Source organism: Serpula lacrymans, assembly GCF_000218685.1.
Source record: "Serpula lacrymans var. lacrymans S7.9 unplaced genomic scaffold SERLAscaffold_8, whole genome shotgun sequence".
Taxonomy (NCBI): domain Eukaryota; kingdom Fungi; phylum Basidiomycota; class Agaricomycetes; order Boletales; family Serpulaceae; genus Serpula; species Serpula lacrymans.
In genome coordinates, this window is record NW_006763297.1 from 101674 (window position 1) to 125379 (window position 23706).

Here is a 23706-nt window from a genome sequence, read left to right on the forward strand (position 1 = left end):
GCGTTCCGTTGGCTCATTGGCATCGTTCACGACGACGGCGAGACACAAATGCTCAAGGCTTCAAAATCAGCAGCGACACTAAACCGTCGCGCGGCTTTTACAACATTTCGCCGCTCTCTAGCTACCGTCGCAGACCCCCCAGTCCGGCGGTATGGTGGTCTCAAAGACCAGGACCGAATTTTCACCAATGCTTACTGTAGACATGACCATGGCTTGAAAGGTGCAAAGGTATGTACTAGTTATTCTTTCAGTTGCCTTTATTTGACATGTCATCTTCTGAAGTCTCGTGGAGACTGGCATCGCACAAAAGATATCATTCTCAAGGGTGACTCTTGGATCATACAGACCATGAAGGATTCTGGTCTTCGAGGTCGTGGTGGGGCCGGCTTCCCAAGTGGTCTTAAATGGTCTTTCATGAACAAGCCTGGGTGGGAAAAAGATGGACGGTCAGTATCCTTACTTTTGTCATTTACTTTCGTGTCCTTACGCCGTCCCTCATAATCTTCTCTAGCCCACGCTACCTTGTGGTCAACGCAGACGAGGGTGAACCTGGAACGTGCAAGGATCGTGAAATTCTCCGAGGTGATCCACACAAGCTCGTCGAAGGGTGTCTCATTGCTGGACGAGCCATGAATGCAACAGCAGCCTATATCTATATCCGCGGCGAGTTCTTTCAGGAAGCCTCACATCTCCAGCAAGCCATCACTGAAGCTTATCGCGACGGTCTGATCGGAAAAAATGCTTGCGGGTCTGGATACACCTTTGACGTCTATCTCCACCGTGGTGCAGGCGCATACATCTGCGGTGAGGAAACTGCACTCATTGAATCACTCGAGGGCAAACAAGGTAAGCCGCGACTTAAGCCACCCTTCCCTGCGGATGTCGGCCTTTTTGGTTGTCCCACAACTGTTGCAAATGTGGAAACCGTGGCTGTTGCACCTACGATATGTCGTCGCGGTGCTTCGTGGTTTGCTGGGTTCGGACGGGAGCGGAACCAGGGGACAAAGCTGTATTGTATCAGTGGGCACGTAAACAACCCTTGTGTCGTCGAGGAAGAGATGAGTATCCCTCTGCGCGAGCTCGTTGAGCGCCACTGTGGTGGTGTTCGTGGTGGGTGGGATAACCTCCTTGGCATCATCCCTGGCGGTAGTTCGGTACCTGTCCTACCAATCGACAAGTGTGGCGAGGTGCTTATGGATTATGACTCGCTGAAAGATGCCCAGTCGGGTCTTGGAACTGGTGCAGTCATAGTCATGGATAAAAGTACAGACATTGTTTCAGCAATCGCACGCTTTTCTTCTGTGAGTTGACACATTTCATCGGCATGGTTTGTGTATTGATATTATGTCACTTTCAGTTTTACAAGCATGAATCGTGTGGTCAATGTACTCCCTGTCGTGAAGGCACGACATGGATGATGAACATGATGAACCGTATGGTCGAAGGTCGTGCCCACCGGCGAGAGATCGACATGCTCCTTGAACTAACGTACGCCACCCGTCTCCTATCTTTTACTACCTATATTTACTAACCAATCCCTCTCGAAATATAGTAAACAAGTCGAAGGTCGTACGATTTGTGCCCTGGGCGACGCTGCTGCCTGGCCAATTCAAGGCCTCATGCGCCACTTCCGCCCACTTGTTGAAGCGCGTATTGACGAGTTCCGCGCAACGCAAGGCGGTGTGATGTTTGGAGGGAGGATGATCAAAGATGCGGATACTACACTCGCATTACCTGATAACTTGGGAGCGAATTTGATAGAAGCTGGCGATCGCGTGTAGGGTGGATGTATCTAGACGTATCTCAATTCAAAATCCTTTTCTAAAGCGTTGTCGACCATGGTAAGGCAACCAACATCATGGACCTTTGAGAATTTTAAGCAAAGCCGCAAAGTATTCATGTAATATTCATGACTATTCACAAAAGTTTCATGATGTTTTCATTACTATTATTTTTATCTAGGAACATGACCAGGATGATGGTGTCAGTGTGAAGCAGGGGATGTTGTCCTGGAGCATTTGTGGTCCCTTGATAATCAACGGGAGCGGGAGCAGTGATCGTGAATAGAAAGGGACTGATGCCATTCACATAAAGACCTGTCAAGTACATGGAGTGCCCCAAGTGTTTGAACATGGGAACATGCACAGCCGTGAGTTCGCCAGAGCGTATTCAAAAGCCATGGATTCAATTGAGATGGTAACAATTTTGGGGCGGTGGGATCTATGCGTGAAACTTGAAGTAGGGAAAAATATTGTGAGCACACGAAAGCAGTGTAATGATGGGGAGGCTACGACGCCAACCCCGCGAAACTTGCGCCTTGAGTGCTTGACAGTCCTGCATGCCCCTCGAAAATCATGTCGAGTGATTTATTTGCAAGTTGTTTTCTAGAATTCGTTTGTGGCAGTTGTTTCCTGTTATCCTGTCTGTTGATATTCCGTGAAGGAACGAACACTCTAGCCTTGGTCTTCGTACGTAGGATCTTTCAAGCAGTCCGCTTCACGTGGTTCAATCTAGACCAATTTCCCTTTATATACGAATGTCCCAGGTCTGTAACGTTCGTTTGCTAACAAGAGATATGTTGATTGTCAATTAACAGGAAAAGGTGGGATAAAAAATGCCCAGCCCTCAGGTGCAAAATTGCCCAGTTATGGACCAAACAGTTCAAAGAACTGAGTGGGGTAAATTGGCCTGTTGAACAGGGTTCGGGCAGCTGCAGTACATTTCAGCACGTTAGGATTGGAATTGTACATACCTGGTGTAGTACGTGGTCAGTCACGGTTACTCTGAGTGGAAAAACAACCACACGTGTAGGAAGCAGATTGAGACTTCCCGCTCTCAAAAAACTACATTTCAGGGTACTAATTAGCACCAGATGGAGGGTATTTTTGAGTTATTAGGTCGCGCTAGTGCTTGGAGTTATCAGGATGTCAGTGAGACCTATGAGCCAGAGCGCTGAATTTGGTTAAGTATTGAATCCAGACTCGAAACCTTTGAATTCACGTGACTGACGATATTTCTCTCCAAATGTCGCGCCTCCTACCTCCGACTTGTTGTCCACCACCACGACGAAGCACACTGCAGTGTGTTCCAGCACATATATGAGGCGCTCATTTTCTATGATTATTCAGAATGTCTGAAAACTTCCATTTTTCTGACAGCCCTGACTTCAACGATGGTAGAACTTGACGCCAGTGCCAAAGTAGTAGCTTTTAGTATGATGGGTCAACCGTACAAGGGATCGAGATACCGAGAGCAGCCCAATGCGCGAAGTCACCGTCTATCCAACAAACTCGGTTCCATATATGCGCCTGACCTTTCGCTCAGGGCTATGCCTATCTATGTCTATCTGTATGCGTTCTACTACGGAGCAAATTTTGTGCGGACATCCTTGTTCTCAACGGTTCGCACAAAGCATGTTTGGCATTATCGCCCTTTCTTCTCCTGAAGCCCATATCACAAACTCTGGTCGAACCATTTATCCACGTCGTTGACTTCAATGACACCCGAATAACGCGCATGTAGTCCAAAGTTCTGTCTGGTTCTGCGCCCAAGTTACACACAATTCCAATTCCGTCAATCCCACTGGCATAAATCTCATTTCGATGATCCGCAGCTTATTCTATCTACACGCCTGGACCGGACGGAATGCAGCAGCCGTAACGGGCGTAGTACCTTATTATGGATCCATTTACTCTCAAGCATGCGATATGACCGCTTGCCTCCTTGGCAGGAGGAGGTTCAAGATGTCAACTGATATGCCTAAACCGAACGGAAATCAAATAGAATAATGATTAATCGGTCAAATTCACCAAACTGGTGCAGAGACGATAGTCACCTATCCATGGGGATGTGGCGTACATGGTTATAGTGTCTCACCTGGACAGCTTACCGCTAATATCTTCCCATACATTTCGACGGGACTTGGCTGGCCGCCTTCTCCCTTGGGCACCATGCATCAGGATTCCACACTCCCCTTCGCTATCTTATTCCACGTGTTAGCCTTATGCACCTGATCTACAACCTTCAAGCACGAGTGTGCACTGCATAGCCCTTCTTGCATACATGATATGTGTACATATAGAAGCACCCCAAATGTTCACACGCATGTGACGCCCATGGGAAATGCAGGATCACGTCCGAAACAAAGCACTTATTGCGAGCAAGAACCACGAAAGGTACAGCCCGCTTATCAAAATTGCAGACTTCAACCGAATTGGAAGTAGGTATTCCCCGCAACCCTCAGCCCTCGAGAAAGAAATATTTCGGAGATTACCACTCCTAGTCTTTACCGTAAGTCATGCAATAGAGCCTCTTGTTCTGTATCTGTATGCATAGATTTACGTACTTCTCCCTTCAGTTGACTTCTCATCATCCTATTATTTCCACTTTACCTGCTCTCGATTGCTCTCGATCTTCATCTATCTTCGAATCATATTGTCGTTCCTCATTACTGATTTTATCCTATTGTAATTAGCAGGCTAAACAGTAGGCAATTCGGGTGTTTCCTCGACCAGTGAATCCAGGGTTAGTGGGGACCTAAAGGATAGCTTCGAGTACGCATCACGCAAAGACCGCCGGAACTCTCCAGCTCATCTAGAGTTAATATTTCTGATCCTCCGCCAGTCAAGGCTCTACTCCTTGGAAGGTTTCTACACTCTGTCCTGGTGAGCTCTGGATAAGGAAGATTTTGTGTTCGTTCTCGTCGCATTGAGCGCGCAACCTTTACATTCGTTCACCACCGTTCAGGTTGACATCGTCGACAAGGTTCTTTAACTTTCAAAACAGGACACAAGCAAAACGCAGATCCTCAAGATTAGGAAGATACTGTAACCACTACCCTTATCGCCTTTTATGAAACAATCGATAGCGTCCTGTAGGAGGAAAGGGCCCAGAACAAATGATGTTTTCAAACTCAAATGTCTATGGGAGAAATGGCCCTTTGCATCGAGGCAAAGTCCCTTTAGATCGGTGCTTGCTAAAGGAGATGGACAATAGCTACGGCGTCAACTCTTCATTGTTTATCCCTTTCCTTACGTGCCTACAACATTTGTGTCATAGACAAAATGACATGAACATGACCCAATGCCAACCAAAATGTATCATGCTACCATGGCTTTCACCATGCTGGCCTGTGTTGTAATGTTACAAATCCAAGGAGGCATTCGAATCCGAGATTGTCTTCTAGCTAGAAAACAGCCTCCGCATTCTATACCGCTATTCGAGGAGCCGCATCAAACTCCGCAAGACAAGGCAATCTACAGAATTACTGTCAGATGAGTAATTGGAAAGACGGATCGCGGGATCACAGATAGCTTGGCAGACCAAGCAGGCCGGCCGGATTGTGGATTCTGAGTGGCCAAGAAGCTGAGCGCTGAGCGTTTAACAAGCCAATGTAACGGAAACAAAATTCCTCGCATGGAATAAGGACTAGGAGCATCCAACCCCACGTCAAGTTCTATCCCGCTATCAGATGTGCTATTCTTGCAACAAATCCATTCCAGCATTGAGCAGGCAAAGGGGGTTAAACTATGCTTTAATATCAGCAGTTGACGGATCAGTGCCGCGGTCATTGGACGGCGGTACATGTTATTAACCAGTTACACTAAACTCCGATTCTGCCAGATTCTGCCAGATAGCTCCTAAATATACGCAGAGACGAGATAGACGGGCTTAGACGAGGAAAGGAAACAGCATCAGTTGCGCAGTGTAATAAGCTCTCAAGCTAGCCAATCGCGGACCCATAAGATGATGTGCCTCGCGGAGACTAGTGGAAAAGATAATATCAGAACCTCTATGTCAGACAATCGATACTCAAAGTGGAATGTGACATTGCATGCTGGTATGGTATGGTTGAAGGGGTGATTACCAAATTAGAGTACTGCTGTAGGTGTTGTGTTTTGACAGCCAAAAAGGAGGATCGTCAAGCGCGCGGGGTACAGATCTAGAGCACGAGGTAGCGGAGCAACGAAGGATAGCACCCGATCTGCTCAGGCTGCAAAGTATAGCGGTGAAGGTGAGACGAGGTACGGAACTGTCAGATCGAGATAAGTAGCCGTTGGACGGATCAGGGTGCTGCCAGTGGGCGGGACATGCTCGAGCATGCTCGACAGGGAAGTCACAGTACATCAAAAGCAGGTACTTAGGCTCAGTCGACTTACACCCGAGATAAGCGCGCGTAGTCGAACATGATGCCCTGAACTTGAAGGCGGAGTCCGAAACTACACTGGGGATTCACAAGTTGATTATAGTTAGGAAAATTGAAGCATCAAAAAAGGGACTCACAGGTGGCCGAAGTTGTCGTGTCCGAATGCTCTTCTTTCTCCTTACCAGTTGTAGACGGGCCTGCGTGGAAGTGGTGTGAGGGTCTAGGTCAAGTACATTCAATGATCAGTTCCTGATGCGAGGGGCCAGAACATACACGGAATACAAGGATAGCCATATGGAGAGGCAGTGCGGAGGTACTATAGAGCAATAGAGCACGTTTCGCCGGAGAAACGGGAGATAATATTTGGGAAAGTGGACATGTGATGGAGCGGACTCATTCGCCCTTCATCCAAGCAGAGAAGTTGCAGACCGCAAAGTCAAACCTCGAGGCAAGCCGGTCCCGGCTCGACTGCCTCGTTGTATTTTCAAACTGGTAGCAAGTTCGACCGGCTGCGATTTAAATTCAGCTCGGAAGGACATTGTACTTGGGACTTCTACAACGAGATACACGAGCTCTACAATAATTAAGGCCCAAGGTACGGAGGTGCACGAAGATACTATCGAAACACCTCGGGTGGAAAATAATCCGAATGTCGTTTTGATGTCACAGTCGCGTGTATGTTTGAAGGCCTGCTCTCCGGTTTGATCTCATTCTTTTCTCAGCGCTGCACGAGTGTCCCGATCGACATCCCAATTTGGGAGTCTCCACAGTGGATTAAAATCCACACACGACAAACCACTTCTCTCGGCCACTTTCAACCCATAAACCAATCTCCTCCACTCAGTGACCATGACGCTCTGATACCTAAGCACCTAACGCACTCCCCCTAACTTTCGTTCCACTTCGCTCCACCTTGCCTCGATCTCCTCCGCTCGGATGATGATAGTTTGATCTTTCCTGGACGGCGACTTACTTGCATTGAGGCTCCATTATCTCTGTTCCAATCCACCATGATCCGTTTTGAAGGGATGTCCCCTGATGTCGTGCAAGCGATGTGCACGCCTATGCATAGAATACTTCCTACGTCCACAGCCCAGTCGCAGTCGCAGTCTCGGTCGCAATCCACCCAATTACAGCAGCAGTCGACTCCAAGTTCTGGCAGTCTCTATCTCGGTTCCATTTCTGCCACAATGGACCGCGACCTCCTCCGTGCTCATCACATCACACACCTCGTTCAGGTTCTCGACGTACCATGGCTTCCTATCTCAGAAAAAGACGGATTCAAATGTCTCCGCATCGATATACTCGACATCCCCACTGTTGACCTGCGTCCGCATCTCGAGGGCGCGTGCGGTTTCATTGCAAAAGCACTTCAAGGAGGCTCAAATGTACTTGTGCACTGCCAGCAGGTCCGTATTCTCCCGTTTCAGTTGACCATTACATTACTCATCAGTTTGGCTACTTAGGGTGTATCTCGCTCTCCAGCAATTGTCATCGCTTACCTTATTCACGACCTTGGGATGACTTTTGATCAAGCTCATGCTCTCGTAAAACGTCACCGGCCATGTATCAATCCTAACCCTGGCTTTGTTAACGCCCTCCGCGCTTGGGAAGGAAAATGGCATGCGCCCCCTGTTGTAAAACGTTTTGCTAGTTACACAGGCTCCAGCGGTAGCCCCAGTGGGAGTGCTAGCGGACAGCCGGCGTTTACGAGAGGTATGAGTTATGCAGGTGGGGCATCTGGTGGTACAGTAGATGACAACAGCCATGCAAGATAGGTAGCCGAGTCTACACCGTACGCTCTCAGTTTTATCAATCTCGGTGTCCGTCAATGACTGGTTTCAAAGAGAAATAGCCATATGCTTTCGCTTCCATACATTTAGTTCATACATTTATCACACGCACACTACACTTTACCCATCATCTCACTCGGCGTTTTTCAGTTCCCAGGCTTTTACATTTTCTGTACTGTCCTAAATGCGGATAATTAGGCTACTCTTGTATAGATGTAAAATATCTGGCTTGTCGTCGTACACGCTGTAGATGTCATGTTTTTCTCTTGCCCTTCATGTCCTTCGTGTCTCCCTTTCTTTGCTATTTGGGTACCCGGTCACATCTGCTCTTTCGCGTTCCGCCGTGGTTTGGTTGAATGTTTTCTATGTTATGGTTTTACTTCAGGTTTCATGCACTCGACTATTTAATTTTCTTCAATAAACGGGTCTTTTCATAATTTATGTCTAAAGTGGTCCTCTACGGCGGGCAGCTGGGCTAAATCGGTCAAAGTCTCTGTCGACCTCGACTCCTTAAAAGTCATTGCTATGCCTCCCTCCCTGTAGAGACCTAGAATAATTCCATCATTGCACCCAACCAGTTATTTGTCGTCATCAATCGTGCTTTCAGCAATTCCTAATGTGATCGAAGTAGACAAGATATCCAAGTATGACGCGCTCACCTCAAACGGGAAATTTCGAGGTTTTTGAATATCAAATACCTTTGACTGAGATCGACACACCGACGACATATGGTGACGTCCCCCGGGCACGATCGCGCTCTAGGATACCACCGTCCTCAAGTGCATAAAAGTGATCCAGATCGGCGGCGGGGGCTAAGCTTAATGGAACCTCTTTATATTTCAATAGGTTTGTGGTTTAGGCCCATCTTAGAAGGAATAAAACGTCACCGTGCCATCACTGCAACACTGGAGAGAACTCCAATGAAGTCAGAAGACGTAGTACAGCAGGGGCTAGTGGCGACCGATGGGCGGGTCCGTGGGGCAGATAGTTTATGATCCACATATATCGTAGCTCCAGAGACATAAATGCCTATACACAGCTAAGGCATAGGCCTGGAAGACCTCGAGGGAGAACATGTCAATTCAAGGAAGCTGAGAAGCGGCATCTTAGATCCCTATCTTTCTGCCCAGATTCAAGATTGCAAGGTTTTTAACGTGAGACTATCAAATGGGATAGATTGGCAGGCAAATACGGCTCATTTTGAACCATGGCCGTGGCAAGACGACTATGAGTTATTAATTAGCTCGCATAATCGCCGGTGGCCCTTGGTGCCGAGCTCTTGATCAGTGAGATCCAGAAGCTTTAGGGGCCTGGAACTCGCTACGAGGGAGGGCGATCAACCCTTCGATCTCGTGTCCCTGTTGTCCATTTTTGATTCCGGTGCCTATCGATCTCGCGGTCCTGACGTCGAATTTTCAGAAAAGGGCTGAGCATGGGAAAAGCACACAGCACAAAGCTGGCCCGTTAGGCAAGTACGCCGCCACTGTCCCGCCGCCGCATCAGTACAGAACCTGACATACTGAGTACGGTACTTACGACTCCTAATCAGATGAGTGAACCTTCTCGCATGGAAACCACAATTCCATGAACTGGAATTATTATTCGAAAGTCAGTTGTGTCGTAAAAATTAAGATTAGATGGGTCTAGAATAGCGCTGACCGTTGAAATCTATACAATTTGTAATATTTGGGCCGCATTTGACTATTGATCGTGAGAGTCTACCGTGTGTGGAGCGGGGTGCACGAGAGCCACCGGTACCACCAGCAGGAACCACTGCTCAAGAAGTAGCGTATTTGTATTAATATCGCGTGCCTGGCTACCACACCTTCGCGATGAGCCTAGAATCAGCTCGACACAATACATTAAGTAGGAACATGACATACATATTAACACAGTATCTTCGCACATTATCGACCAACTGCTACGCACAATAGTGGGTGACTTATTTTGCGGTTAATGCACATTTGGAGAATCAGCGGAATGAGTCGAATATGCTTCCCTAGAATCAATAAAGACAGCGATGGAAAAATCACTGCATCATGTTTGGTGTTGAAAAGATGACCCGTTGATGCTTGATCGGAGCGGTCAAAATGGTCGTATTACATATACTGAATAAACACACACGAAGGATTAGTAAACCATGGTAAAACGGGCAAGGTGGGTACCGCAGAAGCTCTTCGGAGGTGAGACCATACTACGAAAACAATCCGCTGAAATGAGATCATGCCATTACAAAAACGAGCCAGCACCATTACGTACTGCTCATATTTTATATTCTACCGTCAATGGCCCATATCGTTGTGGAGTTAAATTGGCTGGTACGTGCATTATTTGAATGGATGAGCTCACTGCCAGTGCCGGTGGTCTGTAGAAGCGCCGTGGGAACGTTACGCGTTACTGCCTGCTCGGTCCACACATCTGAATTAGCGCCACAATTTGTGGCATCTATTGGTCGAGACTAATTTGATAGGATGAAATACATTCTCTCTCCTAAACGGTATGCTCTAGGGGAGACTAGACAAGTACTACTGTTTATACATACTCAATTTCGATGCCGATAACAGATTCTGACTTCAAAAAGTCTCCAAGTACGATATCCGTCCGTCTTATTCGTTATCCAAATGGTCGCTGAGGTAAGAGGTCCTTGAAACTTGAAGTCGCATCTGCGATCCTCCTTACACACCATAAACAATTCAGCGTGCCATAGACACTATACCAGTCTAGAGCACAAGTTTTGCTTGATTGTCAGGACTCGCCGCTTCGCAAAATTGTATTTCGCAATCCTCTGGCAAACAATACCTAATCAAGACGTTGCAATGTTATCAATCAGTTCGAAACGATTCGAGCGGCCTTCCAAGCAGCCACAACTTGAGAGTGTGCATCTGAAAAGTTTCGCATGCGATAGGTAACTATGTGACTGAAGGTTAAGTATGGAAGAATATGAAAGATATCAAACAACTTCGTTGTGGATGAAGATCGAGACTTAATCGAAATTTGATCGTAGATTGGTCCGTGTAGTTGAATGCGTTGATGTTGACACTTCCATAAAAGCATGTGACAAGTGCTTTGGCGTATAATGATATGGAAGTTGCAAGGACTATCGGACTATCGGAATTTAAGCGTGGTTATCTAGGGAAAGGTAACATCGATAGCAACAGCAACGCTCTAACAAGGTGAGTGGAGTGATGGCGTATCCCTTTGAGCAATACTGCTCGAGGTTTCATGTAGACCCTTCATTTCCTGCAAGTTTACATGTTAGGGGGCTGCTTCCACAACAAAATGATGTTTGTCATCAACGTACATGGAGGATAATCCACTTCGCTACCAAGACTTTGTGCAATACAGTGTAATGCTTAGGTTCTCGCACCTTCATATATGCATCGTGATATGGCCCAGGAACTCTTCGTGATTCATCTTCTGCGAACTTCAGATAAAGCACTGGAAGAACACACGACCGCAGAGATCCCCACTATTATGCAGGGGTCAGCTTCATTAACTAGTTGCAGTATCTCATGAATGTGACGAGGCCGTTCGTCAAACCATACAACTCCGGGCCGACAAAGTTGGCCACATTTGGGGCATCGAGGAAGGTCTGACCAACGTACCGCAGGCTCAGGACCACCAGCTTCGATGACGAGTTCAGTACATTTGAAAGCCGGACGGATTGGGGAGTTGTAAATTGTTTCGTGAAAATCGCGCTCATGAGCAGTTCAGACGACGTCGAAGAGTCAACTGTGCATCTCTATAGGATAGAGAACATTTGTTTCGTGGAGTTCCTTTATGGTTCCTCGAGGGCGAGAGTATTCTATATTCTGAGTAAAGTGTGTACACTTTGGATTGGGGGAGACGCTGTGGCGAATGCGTGGAATGGCCAGTCGAGCGAGAACATAGTGAGCGGCATTTGGAGCGGCATTTAGGACTCTGTTGGTGGCAAAGCAATGTGGTAATTGAACACAATTATACCGTACGAGTACTCACTGTTCTTGCCTATGATGGAAGAACTGCACTCGAGCCTGGTTATCAGCAAAAGCTGAAGGGGTGTTTACAGATGCGACATCGTATTTAAGCCAGAACCCCCACTACCTCTAAAAGTAGGAATTCCGAAAAATGTGTGTCAGCGCAGTTCACAAACGACAAGCAAACCGGAAGCTGCGGATAGACGTCGAGCGTCAGAAAATATTATAATTTTCTGAGCTGGAAACAAGACCCGTTGGAATACTTCGATGTCGGATGACATGATGGTTTAAACGTTGTATCCAACATTGAGAATGGTCACGGATCTGGGTCTGAATTCTTAGTACTACACCCACACAGACCGACGCCTGCGGCCTTCTGAATCTCTTTCTGTGCTTTCATACTTTGTTGACCTTCAATAACGAACGTGTTCACAGTACTACAGGACCAGGCAGGTGCTTGCACATCAACCAGAAGGGACTAGTAGCCGCACACGAATGCAACATGGCAGAAAAAGTGAGCAGTACCCAAATGTACTTGCCCAGGCATTTATAAAGGCAATCCCACATCACCAGTCTCGTCGTTGCCGCGGCCAGCATCGTCAGTCACAGTAACACAGGTGCAGGCACCGACTGGCATGTCATTTCACCTAGACATTTTCTCTGCGCAACACTTCCTTATGGACAGAGGAACCAGCTCAGTGAATCAGGTTGACCAAACTACGGTTGCCAGCGCTGAGTTCTCGTCCATCGTTCCTGGCACTCTCATAAAAAATACTATTGTCATCCAATCCTCACGTAGTGGGGCTATTATCGGTGGCGTAGTAGGAAGCACGGCTGGCCTTGTACTTCTCGGTCTGCTCATCATTTATCTACGTAGGAATCGAAGAAAGGACAATTTTGATGCCAATTCCAAAGCTCAGCACGTCCTCAATCTCTCTACCAGCCAACAGACTGACCGAGGTAGCCAAAACGAGGTACCGCTATTCCCGCAATACTCAAGCAGTCGCGAAGGAATCACCCAGCAAGACGAAGAACATCCGAATCTCTCTCTGAACACAAACACAGGAGGATCATACTTATCCGAAGAAAATGCTCCCCTCTGCTCAACGTGTGCAGGGCTAAATTTTCACCTTTTGCTCCGCAATGGCGTTCAGAAGGAGAATGCGTTTCCACTCGGGCCTCTAATAAGCATCCTTCAGAAATCAGATCATTGTGGGTTTTGCCGCCTCGTGTCCATGGTAATTCGTCAAACCTGGCGTCTAGATAAGCTTCCGGACGTTGATCTTTCAGAGATTAACTGTGCGCTGTACTCCATGAAATACGGTTATCTGCATTATCCTGAACCTGCTTCAACTGAACTATGTCATCGCCTTTATGTTCATCCCTCCGGTCGTCCGTGGGAGATAAACACTGCGATGCGTGCTTCCCAGCAAGGATACATGTTAGATATTCAGCTATTAGAAGAGGATGCTCCCAAGTTTGGGAGAACAAACGAGCTGCACGGACGAAGGATGGGTGAAAACTTCGACGTGAGACTTGCGAAGAAGTGGATCGAGCTCTGTGAAAATGATCATGGAGATGCTTGCGAATCGGTATGGTGGCGGGGTGACGACAAAAATCTGCCTGGATGCGTACGTATGCTTGATGTGTCGAGCATGACTGTGGTTCCTGCACCGCCAGCATGTCGTTACGTGGCCCTAAGCTATCTTTGGGGAGGCATGGGAGGGGAGTACTGGACAACTCGAGCGAATTTGGAGCAGCGTTCAATATCCGGTGGTCTTGATGCGTCTATGTTACCTGGAACTATTAGTGACGCCATTCAACTTGTACGTCAGCTTGACGAACGCTATCTCTGGATCGATGCTCTGTGTATTATTCAAGACGACCCAGAAGACAAGGGTGTGCAGATTCGTGTTATGGAGCTGATATATGGCAGTGCCGTCTTCACGATATTCGCTGCTGGCGGGAGCAATGCCGATGCACCTTTACCTGGCCTTCGTCCTGGAACTCGTGAACGCAAACAACATATAGAAATTATCCAAGATCTTCACCTTACCGTGCCGCTTCCAATACCCCGTGGTGCCATCTCTCAGACCGTCTGGAACACACGTGGATGGACGTTTCAGGAGCTTGAGCTCTCACGTCGTCGGATATTCTTCACAGACCAACAAGTCTACTTCGAATGCGGGCAGGATGTGTGGTGCGAAGATGTCGTAGCAGAGTGCGAGCGTCAGCCCTACACGCACCAACCATTACGGTATAACGGAGTCGGAGATTTCATTTCTCTGCGCCCTCCAAAAAGCTGGGACAAAGAGGGATATGTGGTAGACTACACAAGTGCCATCGGGCGTTACACGCAGCGTCAGCTTACCGTGGAGTCGGACATCGTAGATGCTGTCACTGCACTTACGAATGCATGGACGAAAGCCTTCAAGTTGAATGAGGGTGATCCGATGAAAGCATTTCGCTTTGGGATGCCTATTGCGCACTTAGACGTTGCACTTTTATGACAGCCTGAGCCAAGCACACCACATTCCAGACGTTTAGTCGATGGGAGCGAGGATACACCGTGGCCTTCCTGGTCATGGGCGGGGTGGCGGGGTGCCCACCGCTACTTTGATGACCGACAATTCGTCAACTTTCATAGAGGAAATAATTACCCACTGCCCACAGAGTCATTGGTTAATCACTGGTTCATTGTAGAGGAGAGTGGAGAAATTGTTTCACTAGATGTTACCTGTATAGATCGAATCATTGTACACCCAGAGAGGGAGTCAGGGTTGAGACGGTATTCACCTCCACGAGGGACAGTTGATCAACTGCAGCTCGACATTAGAAACATCCATCCCAAAGAACCCGGTACTCTCATCTTTCGGACAAGCTCTGCGTACTTCAATGTAACAGAGCTGGAAAACGATGCCAGTGGTATTCCAGCTGTGGGGACGCACCACGCCGTCTTTTCATTATTGTCCAACGCACCTCCGTCTTCAGCTCGGGTGGGACGGGTTATCTTACCGGTCTCCACATGTACACCAGTGTCTCTCGAGTTTGTAGTTCTATCCCGTACGGGCGGACCATTGGGCGCATTCGATGAAGATATTTTTGGGAAACGGTATTCTGATTGCTTTTTATATGTGATGGCGGTTCAGAAGATACACCAGAGGAAGACGTTGGAGCGCATTGGAGTGGGTATAATCTTCGAAAGGGCTTGGATTGATTCCCTGGCAAATGAAAAAGTGGTGTTGCTTCGATAATGAATGGTGATGTGCAAGTACGAAGCAGTTCATCGAGGAAAATAACGCGATGGCAGGTTTAAAGCAGAGACTGCAGCATAAGTATTTAGATCTGAAGTCTGACGAAACCAATCAATCTATATAAACCTCTGAAGGTACTTGTTAACAGTCTCTCGGACTTTGGGTGATATCTCAGACAAGATCTCACTCATTTCATTCCTCAAACACACATGGTAAGCAAATTGCGTCGCTATCAAAAGTATGCAAATAAATGATCAACATGCCCATATCGCTCCTACCCCGCGCTCCTTGCTGAGAACTAAACCGCTCTCGTGACGTTGACAACAACAAGGGTAAGTCCAATATATTGCCAAAAAGAGGGGTCTGTACCATACCATAGTATGGATTGATGTGACAGTACAAAGCTCTATCCGACTGGTCTACTACTGAAAATATTCAGCCACGATATCTCCAATCTTCGGTGTCACTCCAGACAATATCTCGATAGTCTCATTCTGTACCAGTACACGGTCGTAAGTGACTGAAGCTTGGAAAGGTGAGATGAAGGAGGAACTATTGCTCACCCAAATCTTTTCCTGAAGCATTCCCCCTTCTTTGCTTATCACAAAATCACTCGGTTCAACAACTTCAGCCAAGTGCACGTAACCTCCCTTTAGCTCTTCTTCACACCCGCTGCCACCTTTCTTTCTTGCGCCAACTGCAGCATATACCAGTTGACGCGCTCCTTGTTCGCTGGTCCAAGCTAACAGTAGCTCCATCATCCGCACAAACATATTGAGCATCGGTCGTGAATAATGAAAGCGTCGCAACTGGGAATAACAGTAGCCTGGGTTGACGGCAACTGCAGCCATAGGTGTTTTCAGACGGAGGTGCGCCGCCATAGCCCGTACGAAGAAGAGATTGAAGACTGGAGGGCCATGGAGGCGTCAGATGCAAAACGAAAGGAATTGTCAATTAAGAAACATACGTTTCGTTTGGTGATATCGACGCCTCATGGCACTTATGTTGCAAGGAGAACTTTTGTAAGCCAGATCTATCGCACGACGGGAAATTTTCACTCACTTCGTTGTACAGTAAGTTTTATCACTAAGCTTTGCCAAAACCTTGGGGGAATTCCTGACTTCATCCTCGATTGTAGCCCAATAGTGGACATCACTCGAGACGATCACCACCCGTGAGGGTGATGAGAGTGTTCCGGCTGAAATCATGTTTGGCATGAGAAGGAGTGACAAGAGGGCTGTGGACAAATGATTGACTTGGATTCTGTATGTGGATCGAACAGAGTGATGTTATATGAGCGCGCCCGTTCTCATGATAAGGACATAGAGGCACGCACGTGGACTCCCAGCCATCCTTCGCCTCCTCATAATTAAGTTGGAGTATTCCAGCATTCATGACGAGAATATCCAGCCCCTTTCCCTGCTTTTTCTTGTTAAACCTATCTGCGAATGCCTTGACAGATGAAAAATCGGCTAGATCGATAGGCCATAGCTCGGACTCTCCGTATTTGGTCTCCCTTTTTACCTCTGAGAAAATAAACGTGTTAGAACACGACGTGTATCAAGATGGCCGCAGATCAATGGTTCATCGTATGGTTCGAGTCATAGTCAACAACGACCCACCTTCGATGGCTTCTCTACCTTTCGTTTCGCTCCTGCAGCCCAATATGAGCCTTGAAGGGTTCATACGGGCAAAGTGCTTCGTTGCTTCGAGGCCGATACCGACGTTGGCACCAATGACCACGACGGTTTTGCCTCTCAGATTAGCCTTCTCGACAGGCGGAACAGTGGACCACTGGTCGAAGATAAACTGCCAGATTGGTTTTCTCATATTCTTATGTTGTTTCGTGTTCTAAAGGACCTGTTAGTGAAGAGGTGCTGAAAGTGAGGGGGATTGGCGAGAGTTGGGCGCAGCTTATATATTGCACTATAGGGGTGACGGGACGCCATCACGATCTTCCATTTAAGTTACTAATGATGACTGTTTTTCCAGTCTCCAGGTAAGTTATTCATATCTAGTTATTCATGAAACACACTACATCCCCTGTGGACTGTGGAAAAACATGTCGATAATGTATCACTGGCGCGCCGCAAGAACGCGAGGTTAAACGGCAGGTCACGTGAAATCAAAGAGTCAGGAACCGACTGGCCGCGCCGCACGAACGCGACGACATTTTCTTGTAGGAACTAGAGGCATCGGGGACTTCCTTATTCACCGCACATCTCGTACGCTTAGCAGTGAGGTGAGTCGATATTTCAAGCTTGATTCTTTTCACAATGCATTGTTCTCCATCACGGTCATCACACCGTAAAGAAAGCTCATTCTCTGCTTTGGCAGCTCCATATCTGTGAGAGAAATCGACGGGACGTCGTGCTCACATGCTTTTCATGCTAAACTGCTCTGTATGTTTGCCTTGCTTTGATGCCTTTCAGCCCTCTGTCTGGCCTTTAGAGCTCAACCTTTACATGCTCTCTGACGTTTTATATGATGATAACCAGTGGCAACCTACAGGGGAATCCTCGCTGTGGGACGCTGCTGAGGGGCATCAAGATCGTATCCAAACATCACTTCGAATTTTCAGGCGTTGACCAGCGGCTCCCGTGAAGCACAATAAATAAGATCAGTGTTCAATACGAGGGGTGAAAGTCGCATCTAAGCCGTTTGTTCACCATGACTTTGACTTGTCGCGATTTCTCAAGCAGCACGATACGAGTTCCTCGAAATAACTGTCGGCATAAAGGCATCATTTAAACTTTGACGAACCACGGCCTAGCCTGCGTGTAAAATGCCTCAGAGTCGAGACACGGTATATAAATATATGAAATGGCTAACTTGTCCACTCTTCTGGCTCGAAAATGGTCAGATACTTTCTAGAACGCAGTCAATCACTGCACATCGGCCTTCTTGTACCACCACCCTCACTGCCTCAGCTATGACCTCCTCCAATGCATCTTTTGGATTCTTTCCCTCACTAATCGTACTTGCATCCACCTTCCTTCCCCAAGCCCACCCTCCCGATGCTGCCACTGCAATCTGTGCATAATCAGGCATATCAGGGCCGAAGCCGACTGTAAGCTGCTGCCCCAACACTTTCGAGCCATGTCCAGACGGATAAACGCCTAGCATAGATAACTTGGGAGATTTCCAGCCTCCGTTGTTCAAAATAACCGTCAGGAACGGCTGCAAAGTGTGAAAAACGAAATAACAAAAGAGACAATCAAGGTGAGCATTGTGTTTAAATAAACAAATGGATATACTCACCGTCTGATATTTTCGAGCCATCCAGAATGCACTGGCCGGTACTCCAAACAAAAATGTCCCGTCTCCCACTATAGACGCTACAAGTTCATAGCCTTGTTTCCCTGGGCCCTTCTCTGCCACTTTACCCCCAAGGAAGGCACCCACACTGGCGCCTAGCGCCCACCCAAGGGAAGATCCACCAGAACCAATCATCCCACCGAGAACCTCTGGCCTCATATGGCTCCAGACGAGCGGATAGTTGCTGATACTCTCATTGAGCATGAGTGTGTGTGCTCCTCCTGAAGGGGTTCCAGAGATGACAGCCCTGCGTAGAGCTGAGATCACCTGAGGGACTGTGTACGCAGGTATGGAGGACGTAAGGGAGGTAGGGAAAGACTCGGCCTTGTCAAGTTTCGCGACCCATTCGCTATGCATCTTTTCCATCTCGCGCGTACGTGCTTGAACGATAGCACTCTCTGCGATAATCACACCTTCTGTGCTGTCGCTATGTTGTATGGCTTCTACAATTTGTCCTAGTGCAACCTCTGCATCTGCGCGACAAACCATTTCAGCATCTACGTGATACATTCCAATATTTTCCTTTAAAGGATCTCCGCCATCGATAACAAATACTCTTGCATCTTCCTTTGGGCGCTCGTGATCGCCGTTCGAATCTTTGTTCATTGGGATCCAGGGGAGTTCTACATCAAGAACAAGGATAACATCTGCATCTTTGAGCAGAGTCGTTTGCGTCCCTGGTGCAAGATGCCCGACGCCCACATACAGCGCATAGGAGAAAGGCGTGTTAAGCACCGCTGGACATGGAACAAAAACCGGCATTCCTATTAACGAACAGAGCGCGCTCAATGACGTAAACACGTTTGTGTTGCGACCGGCATGAGAGGTAATAAGGAGAGGGTTCACGGCTTGACGAAGGGCTGCAGCTATGATGGCAGCAGCTATGTAACACTGAAATGTCAGTGGACTGCGATAAAATGTGGCAAGTATATTATACCAGAGTGGGACAATGCACAAGGCTCCACGGACGGCCATTTCAACATCGGGGCTGGAACTTTCAGGAGCCCCTCATCAATCTCTTGCTCCATCACCTCTCTGCGTCCCCAGAGGTAAACGGGGCCTTTCGGATCGCTCGTGGCGCTACTCGTAAATATATGACCATGAGTTACTGTAGGGAGCGCAGTGCAAAGCATGCATGTATAAAGGGAAGAGTTACTAACATTTGTAGCGCACGTCTTACGAGGTGCGGTAAATTGGCTGGAGAGTTAATCTGGGCCGTGTATCGCATGTACTGACGAAGGATAGCAGGCTGGTCATGGACATCTGCATAAAAGGTGCGTCAAACCCGCAGTACTGAGTACCTTCGCTGTCGTGCCAGATAGACTACTATGCTTATGACAGCTACTAATAATATCAAAACTTACCTTGCATCCAGTGGATCCATTCATTCCTCGATCCTTTGAGTTCACCCTCTGCAGAGAAAGGCGACGATCCAGCATAAATAAGCACAGGCGCTCGCCCTCTGTTCACATTGTGCACAGCACCCGCCAAAGCCTAACACCCAATTCAGTTATAGACGATCCAGGACTTTCACAATAGCCGGCCAGTATATGTATGATGAATGTTGGGCCGTGATGCGATCACTCACCTGCGTCCCCACATCCACATGTACGATCACTGCTGCAGGCTTACCTGTGACTTGGGTGTACCCCTGTGCAGCACTTAACGCAACCATCTCATTAGGACAAGTGACGATCTTTGGTTCTGTTTCGCCTTTCTCTACTCTTTGCCGCTCGAGATCCTCGAGTAATGCCGGATGATCAGAACCCCAGTTGACGAAGGCATGTGTGATGCCGACTTGAGCAAGAGTATTCAAAAAGAGGGATGATGTAGTGTACATCGTGGAGTCGAACTGTGTTGTGAGAGAGATTTCATTTGCAGAATTATAGAAATACCCTCAGGCTGGTTTTCGATACCCACGACCTTGCGGACTATTGATATCACTGACACGATATGGTTGACTTCGAAGGGAGTGCGAACCAGTCCCGTGCGCAAAACTAACCGCATCAAGTACTGGTCTTATGCAGATAGGGGACTTGTTGACAAGATGTTAGATTGCTGACTAAATAACGTAAAATAAGAGCATGACAGTTTAAGTGTTGGTTTGCAGAGAAAGTCAGAACCAAAAGCATTAGATCGTAGACGGACGACGGCGTATCTTGCTTGTCTCTATGACACTGAACAGGAGGAAAGAAGAGGTTTCCTCAAGTTTGCGATGGATTCGAGAGTTGATTCTGTTCGGCAACGAGGGGAAGAAGAAGCCGACCATGAGCAGGTGAGAGAGCGGAGCGGAGCTGCAAAGAGAAAACGTATTTTTCTAAAGACCGCGTGTGCCGTTTGTGGCTTCCTCCACTATATGGCTGAGCTTGGAGGATGAGAAAGGATGTGACGTTGACTGGAACGTCGAAGGCGGAGAGAATGGAACCAAATCGAAAAGAATCCGCGGAACTATGTGCTCGTAAGTCTCCGTGGTGCATTGTAATTTCCGAAAGTGCTGCGAAAAGATCTAGAAACTGGAGAAAAGCACGTTTTGTACTGTGACTAGTTTTGGATCAAAAACACGAGGCTGAGGCCGAGCAATGCAACCAAAAGGAGAGGAAAGCCGTTAAATGGGAGATCGTTGTGTTTTCTCTGAGGAAACCTTGAGAAACAGATGAGAAATGAAGAGGGGTGCAATCGGAGTTGACCAAATGGGCTTGAGGTTATATAATGGACTGTGTAAACCTACCTTAGGGTTATTCGGTCCGAGTTACATAGTAAAACTATTAGTAACATTACTTTGCGAATTACTATTGTGAACTTGAAGGTCATCATATAAAAGATCACACGGAAAACAGCCAAATGGCAGGCATTGTGCCATCTGGTTCCAGGACATAATTGTATTTATTTGATGTTTCTTCCATAGGAATAACCATTCAAACTTTGGTAGGATCACATTCCATTTCTGCACCTCGGAGACTCGGACTCACTAGAGCCATCATCCCAGCAGAAGTAGTCCCCCTGCGGCCATATTTATGCCTGAGCTGCAGCCGTACGTCATCTTTCACGCCCAGCGTTAATCCGTTTCTCCAAATCATGATATAAAGGTGACAGCCCTCGAAAACGAGGTGAGGCTCCAGGCCTACTCGTTTCTCGAGTCTGGTCCCCCCACTTGCATTTCATAGCCATGCCTGCAGATTTGCTCCCTCCATCTTATTCCAAGTCCATCTCCGCCCCATCCTACTCTCCATGCCCCCTTCCGGGGGAGCATACATTTTCTCACTTCAACTCACGCTCTTCGACGAATCATCATGCAACCGCTTTCACGTTCAACGAACCTCTTGTCTCTTTCAATCTGAAGAACTGTCGTGGAGTAAACGGTCTCCCTACGTATGCTCAAGGTGATCTCGTGCAAGGCCATGTCACTCTGGAGGAGAGAGAATCGGTCTTATCTGTAGCTATCAAGGTACTTACTTTTTCATCGCTGTAAATCGACAGCCATTCCTAATACCAGTCCTTGCCATAAGCTCGAGGGTCAAATGCTCGCAACCATGACCCGTTCACACAGTGTTGTCCTTTTTTCAAACGTACACACACTTTGGCGATGTGACACCTCGGCTGATAAGTTCTGCCCAAGGTCCATTCCATTCTCTCTCGTCTTTCCTTCGGCGTACAACGATCACGCGCTCAAGCAGATGTGCCCTTTGCCACCATCTTGTAGTTTCTCTTGGCCCCAGGCTTATTATGCACCATGTCCTGAAGTGTCATGTGTTTACACAATGACCGTGATTGTAATCAAAGTGCATAATCGCCTGTTCCTGAGGAAACACACGAGGTAATGTTGTCTCAACTTGGTAATGTGTATATGGTAGCTTATCTCTTGCCATAGGACGTCATCTGTCACTGCGACTTTAATTTACAGCCCCGTTTCACGTCCCTTTCCGTCCATTCCAGTTTCCAGGAACTTCAGCGGATGTGAGAAGTCTTCTGGGGAATGGCATAAGGAGACTTGGATATCCAAGGCTAGTTCAGGGGCTTCCAAGCTTTCGCCTATACAATGCCAAGTAAGTCTCCCCCATTCCTTGATTAGTGGATCGAACGTCAACGGTCGCTTCCCATTTTCCATTTTAGTTTTCGTTCCCATCCTCGCGAGATTTTGGCGCATCCGAAACGATACCCTTCCGTCTTCGTCTACACGCCCTTCCATCTTCGCTGAAGGCCCTCCTCAAATACAATTCCCCTGTTCGAGTCTCCCTCACTCGACGAATTATTATCAAATTCCCCGAAAGCAGAATGTCGGAAGAGTATGTACTCGGCGACGGACAACTCGACCTCCGTTCTTCCCTTTCTGTCTTGAATGCGTGCGGTGCGGAGCGTGTCACGCTAGATTGGGATGGCAAATTGTGTTGTACCAAGCCTGATGGTATTACCAACAGCGGGTTCGTTACTAACGAATTAACAGTCCAGGTTTGTCCAATTTCACCCATTGAGTTTCTCCATTAGTCAGGCTGTGGACCGTTACTGATTATTACCATGTTTTCCAGGATTTCATCACCGTATCTCTGGCCCCATTCAAGTCTTCTTCACTGGAGCTCCAACGCAAGATTCCGATCAACCTTGTCGTCAAACCTTGAGGGCTCACATGAAATTTCAACACCCCGACTCCCAGTCACAGTTCAACAGACAAGGCAGATCAGTACTCGATCAGTTTGCACACTGATGTCATTAGGCAAATATAAATGTAGCTGCGTCCCCTTCATCAACATGTATTAATTAGTTGGGGTGGTAGCTTCAGGACATTTTCTACTCTTTCATCTAACTTATCACAATGTGGGGGTGGGGGCTAGCCAAATTCTCCTCACGATCACCAGTTTATGATTACATATCACGCTGAGGTGGACGAACGCCACGGACGTCTAGGTACGATCGGAGATATCATATATCATGTTGAAGGTTTAGGGGACAGTATTATGTACCTTCTTTCATTTGCGATAGCGAGGTAGTTTTGACACGTGGACCTGCTTTGTACTTGTACGATTTTATTTCTGTGCCACACTCATTGTCAAAATGATCATATTCGGAACAGACATATGATGGTAGTGTGCAACTTAGCTTCTGGGATCAGTTGTAGCTCGAAAAAAGGTTCAGGGTGAGTCATACGTGAACAAGCTATATGTCTATATGTGATCCAAGACGAACCACAAGCATGGCGATCGCCACAGCATGACCATGGCTTGAGTGCCTGCTCCTCAAAATGGTAG

The 23706-nt window shown here is 47.5% G+C and overlaps 8 protein-coding genes across 8 annotated transcripts; 3 read left to right on the top strand and 5 right to left on the bottom strand.

Moving 5' to 3' along the window:
* Positions 1–24: 24 nt before the first annotated feature.
* Positions 25–1858, top strand: NdufV1 (NdufV1, NADH:ubiquinone oxidoreductase subunit; the record flags this gene model as incomplete). Its single annotated transcript, XM_007319084.1, has 5 exons — positions 25–228; positions 283–446; positions 512–1301; positions 1358–1488; positions 1553–1858. 5 exons carry the CDS (start codon positions 49–51, stop codon positions 1779–1781), a joined length of 1494 nt encoding a protein of 497 aa, XP_007319146.1.
* A 2456-nt stretch (positions 1859–4314) lies between these two features.
* Positions 4315–5090, bottom strand: SERLADRAFT_469247 (uncharacterized protein; the record flags this gene model as incomplete). Its single annotated transcript, XM_007319085.1, has 1 exon — positions 4315–5090. The coding sequence occupies one exon, from the start codon at positions 4706–4708 to the stop codon at positions 4526–4528; it is 183 nt and encodes a 60-aa protein (XP_007319147.1).
* A 1660-nt stretch (positions 5091–6750) lies between these two features.
* Positions 6751–8678, top strand: SERLADRAFT_469250 (uncharacterized protein; the record flags this gene model as incomplete). The annotated part of the gene is made up of 3 exons (XM_007319086.1): positions 6751–7554; positions 7612–7940; positions 7993–8678. 2 exons carry the CDS (start codon positions 7156–7158, stop codon positions 7921–7923), a joined length of 711 nt encoding a protein of 236 aa, XP_007319148.1.
* A 2425-nt stretch (positions 8679–11103) lies between these two features.
* On the bottom strand, positions 11104–12175 carry SERLADRAFT_438699 (uncharacterized protein; the record flags this gene model as incomplete). Its single annotated transcript, XM_007319087.1, has 6 exons — positions 11104–11178; positions 11240–11407; positions 11544–11636; positions 11697–11859; positions 11917–12017; positions 12071–12175. The coding sequence occupies 6 exons, from the start codon at positions 12173–12175 to the stop codon at positions 11104–11106; spliced, it is 705 nt and encodes a 234-aa protein (XP_007319149.1).
* Positions 12176–14574: 2399 nt separating this feature from the next.
* Positions 14575–15213, bottom strand: SERLADRAFT_469253 (uncharacterized protein; the record flags this gene model as incomplete). Its single annotated transcript, XM_007319088.1, has 1 exon — positions 14575–15213. One exon carries the CDS (start codon positions 15179–15181, stop codon positions 15023–15025), a length of 159 nt encoding a protein of 52 aa, XP_007319150.1.
* A 254-nt stretch (positions 15214–15467) lies between these two features.
* On the bottom strand, positions 15468–17033 carry SERLADRAFT_469255 (uncharacterized protein; the record flags this gene model as incomplete). Its single annotated transcript, XM_007319089.1, has 6 exons — positions 15468–15642; positions 15712–16055; positions 16116–16147; positions 16211–16411; positions 16485–16674; positions 16771–17033. The coding sequence occupies 6 exons, from the start codon at positions 16976–16978 to the stop codon at positions 15571–15573; spliced, it is 1047 nt and encodes a 348-aa protein (XP_007319151.1).
* Positions 17034–17782: 749 nt separating this feature from the next.
* SERLADRAFT_449793 (uncharacterized protein) lies at positions 17783–20306 on the bottom strand (the record flags this gene model as incomplete). The annotated part of the gene is made up of 6 exons (XM_007319090.1): positions 17783–18328; positions 18410–19347; positions 19404–19546; positions 19627–19729; positions 19831–19960; positions 20055–20306. 6 exons carry the CDS (start codon positions 20304–20306, stop codon positions 18008–18010), a joined length of 1887 nt encoding a protein of 628 aa, XP_007319152.1.
* A 950-nt stretch (positions 20307–21256) lies between these two features.
* Positions 21257–23532, top strand: SERLADRAFT_415927 (uncharacterized protein; the record flags this gene model as incomplete). The annotated part of the gene is made up of 6 exons (XM_007319091.1): positions 21257–21345; positions 21396–21911; positions 21973–22280; positions 22335–22509; positions 22577–22912; positions 22990–23532. The coding sequence occupies 5 exons, from the start codon at positions 21633–21635 to the stop codon at positions 23077–23079; spliced, it is 1188 nt and encodes a 395-aa protein (XP_007319153.1).
* Positions 23533–23706: the final 174 nt, after the last annotated feature.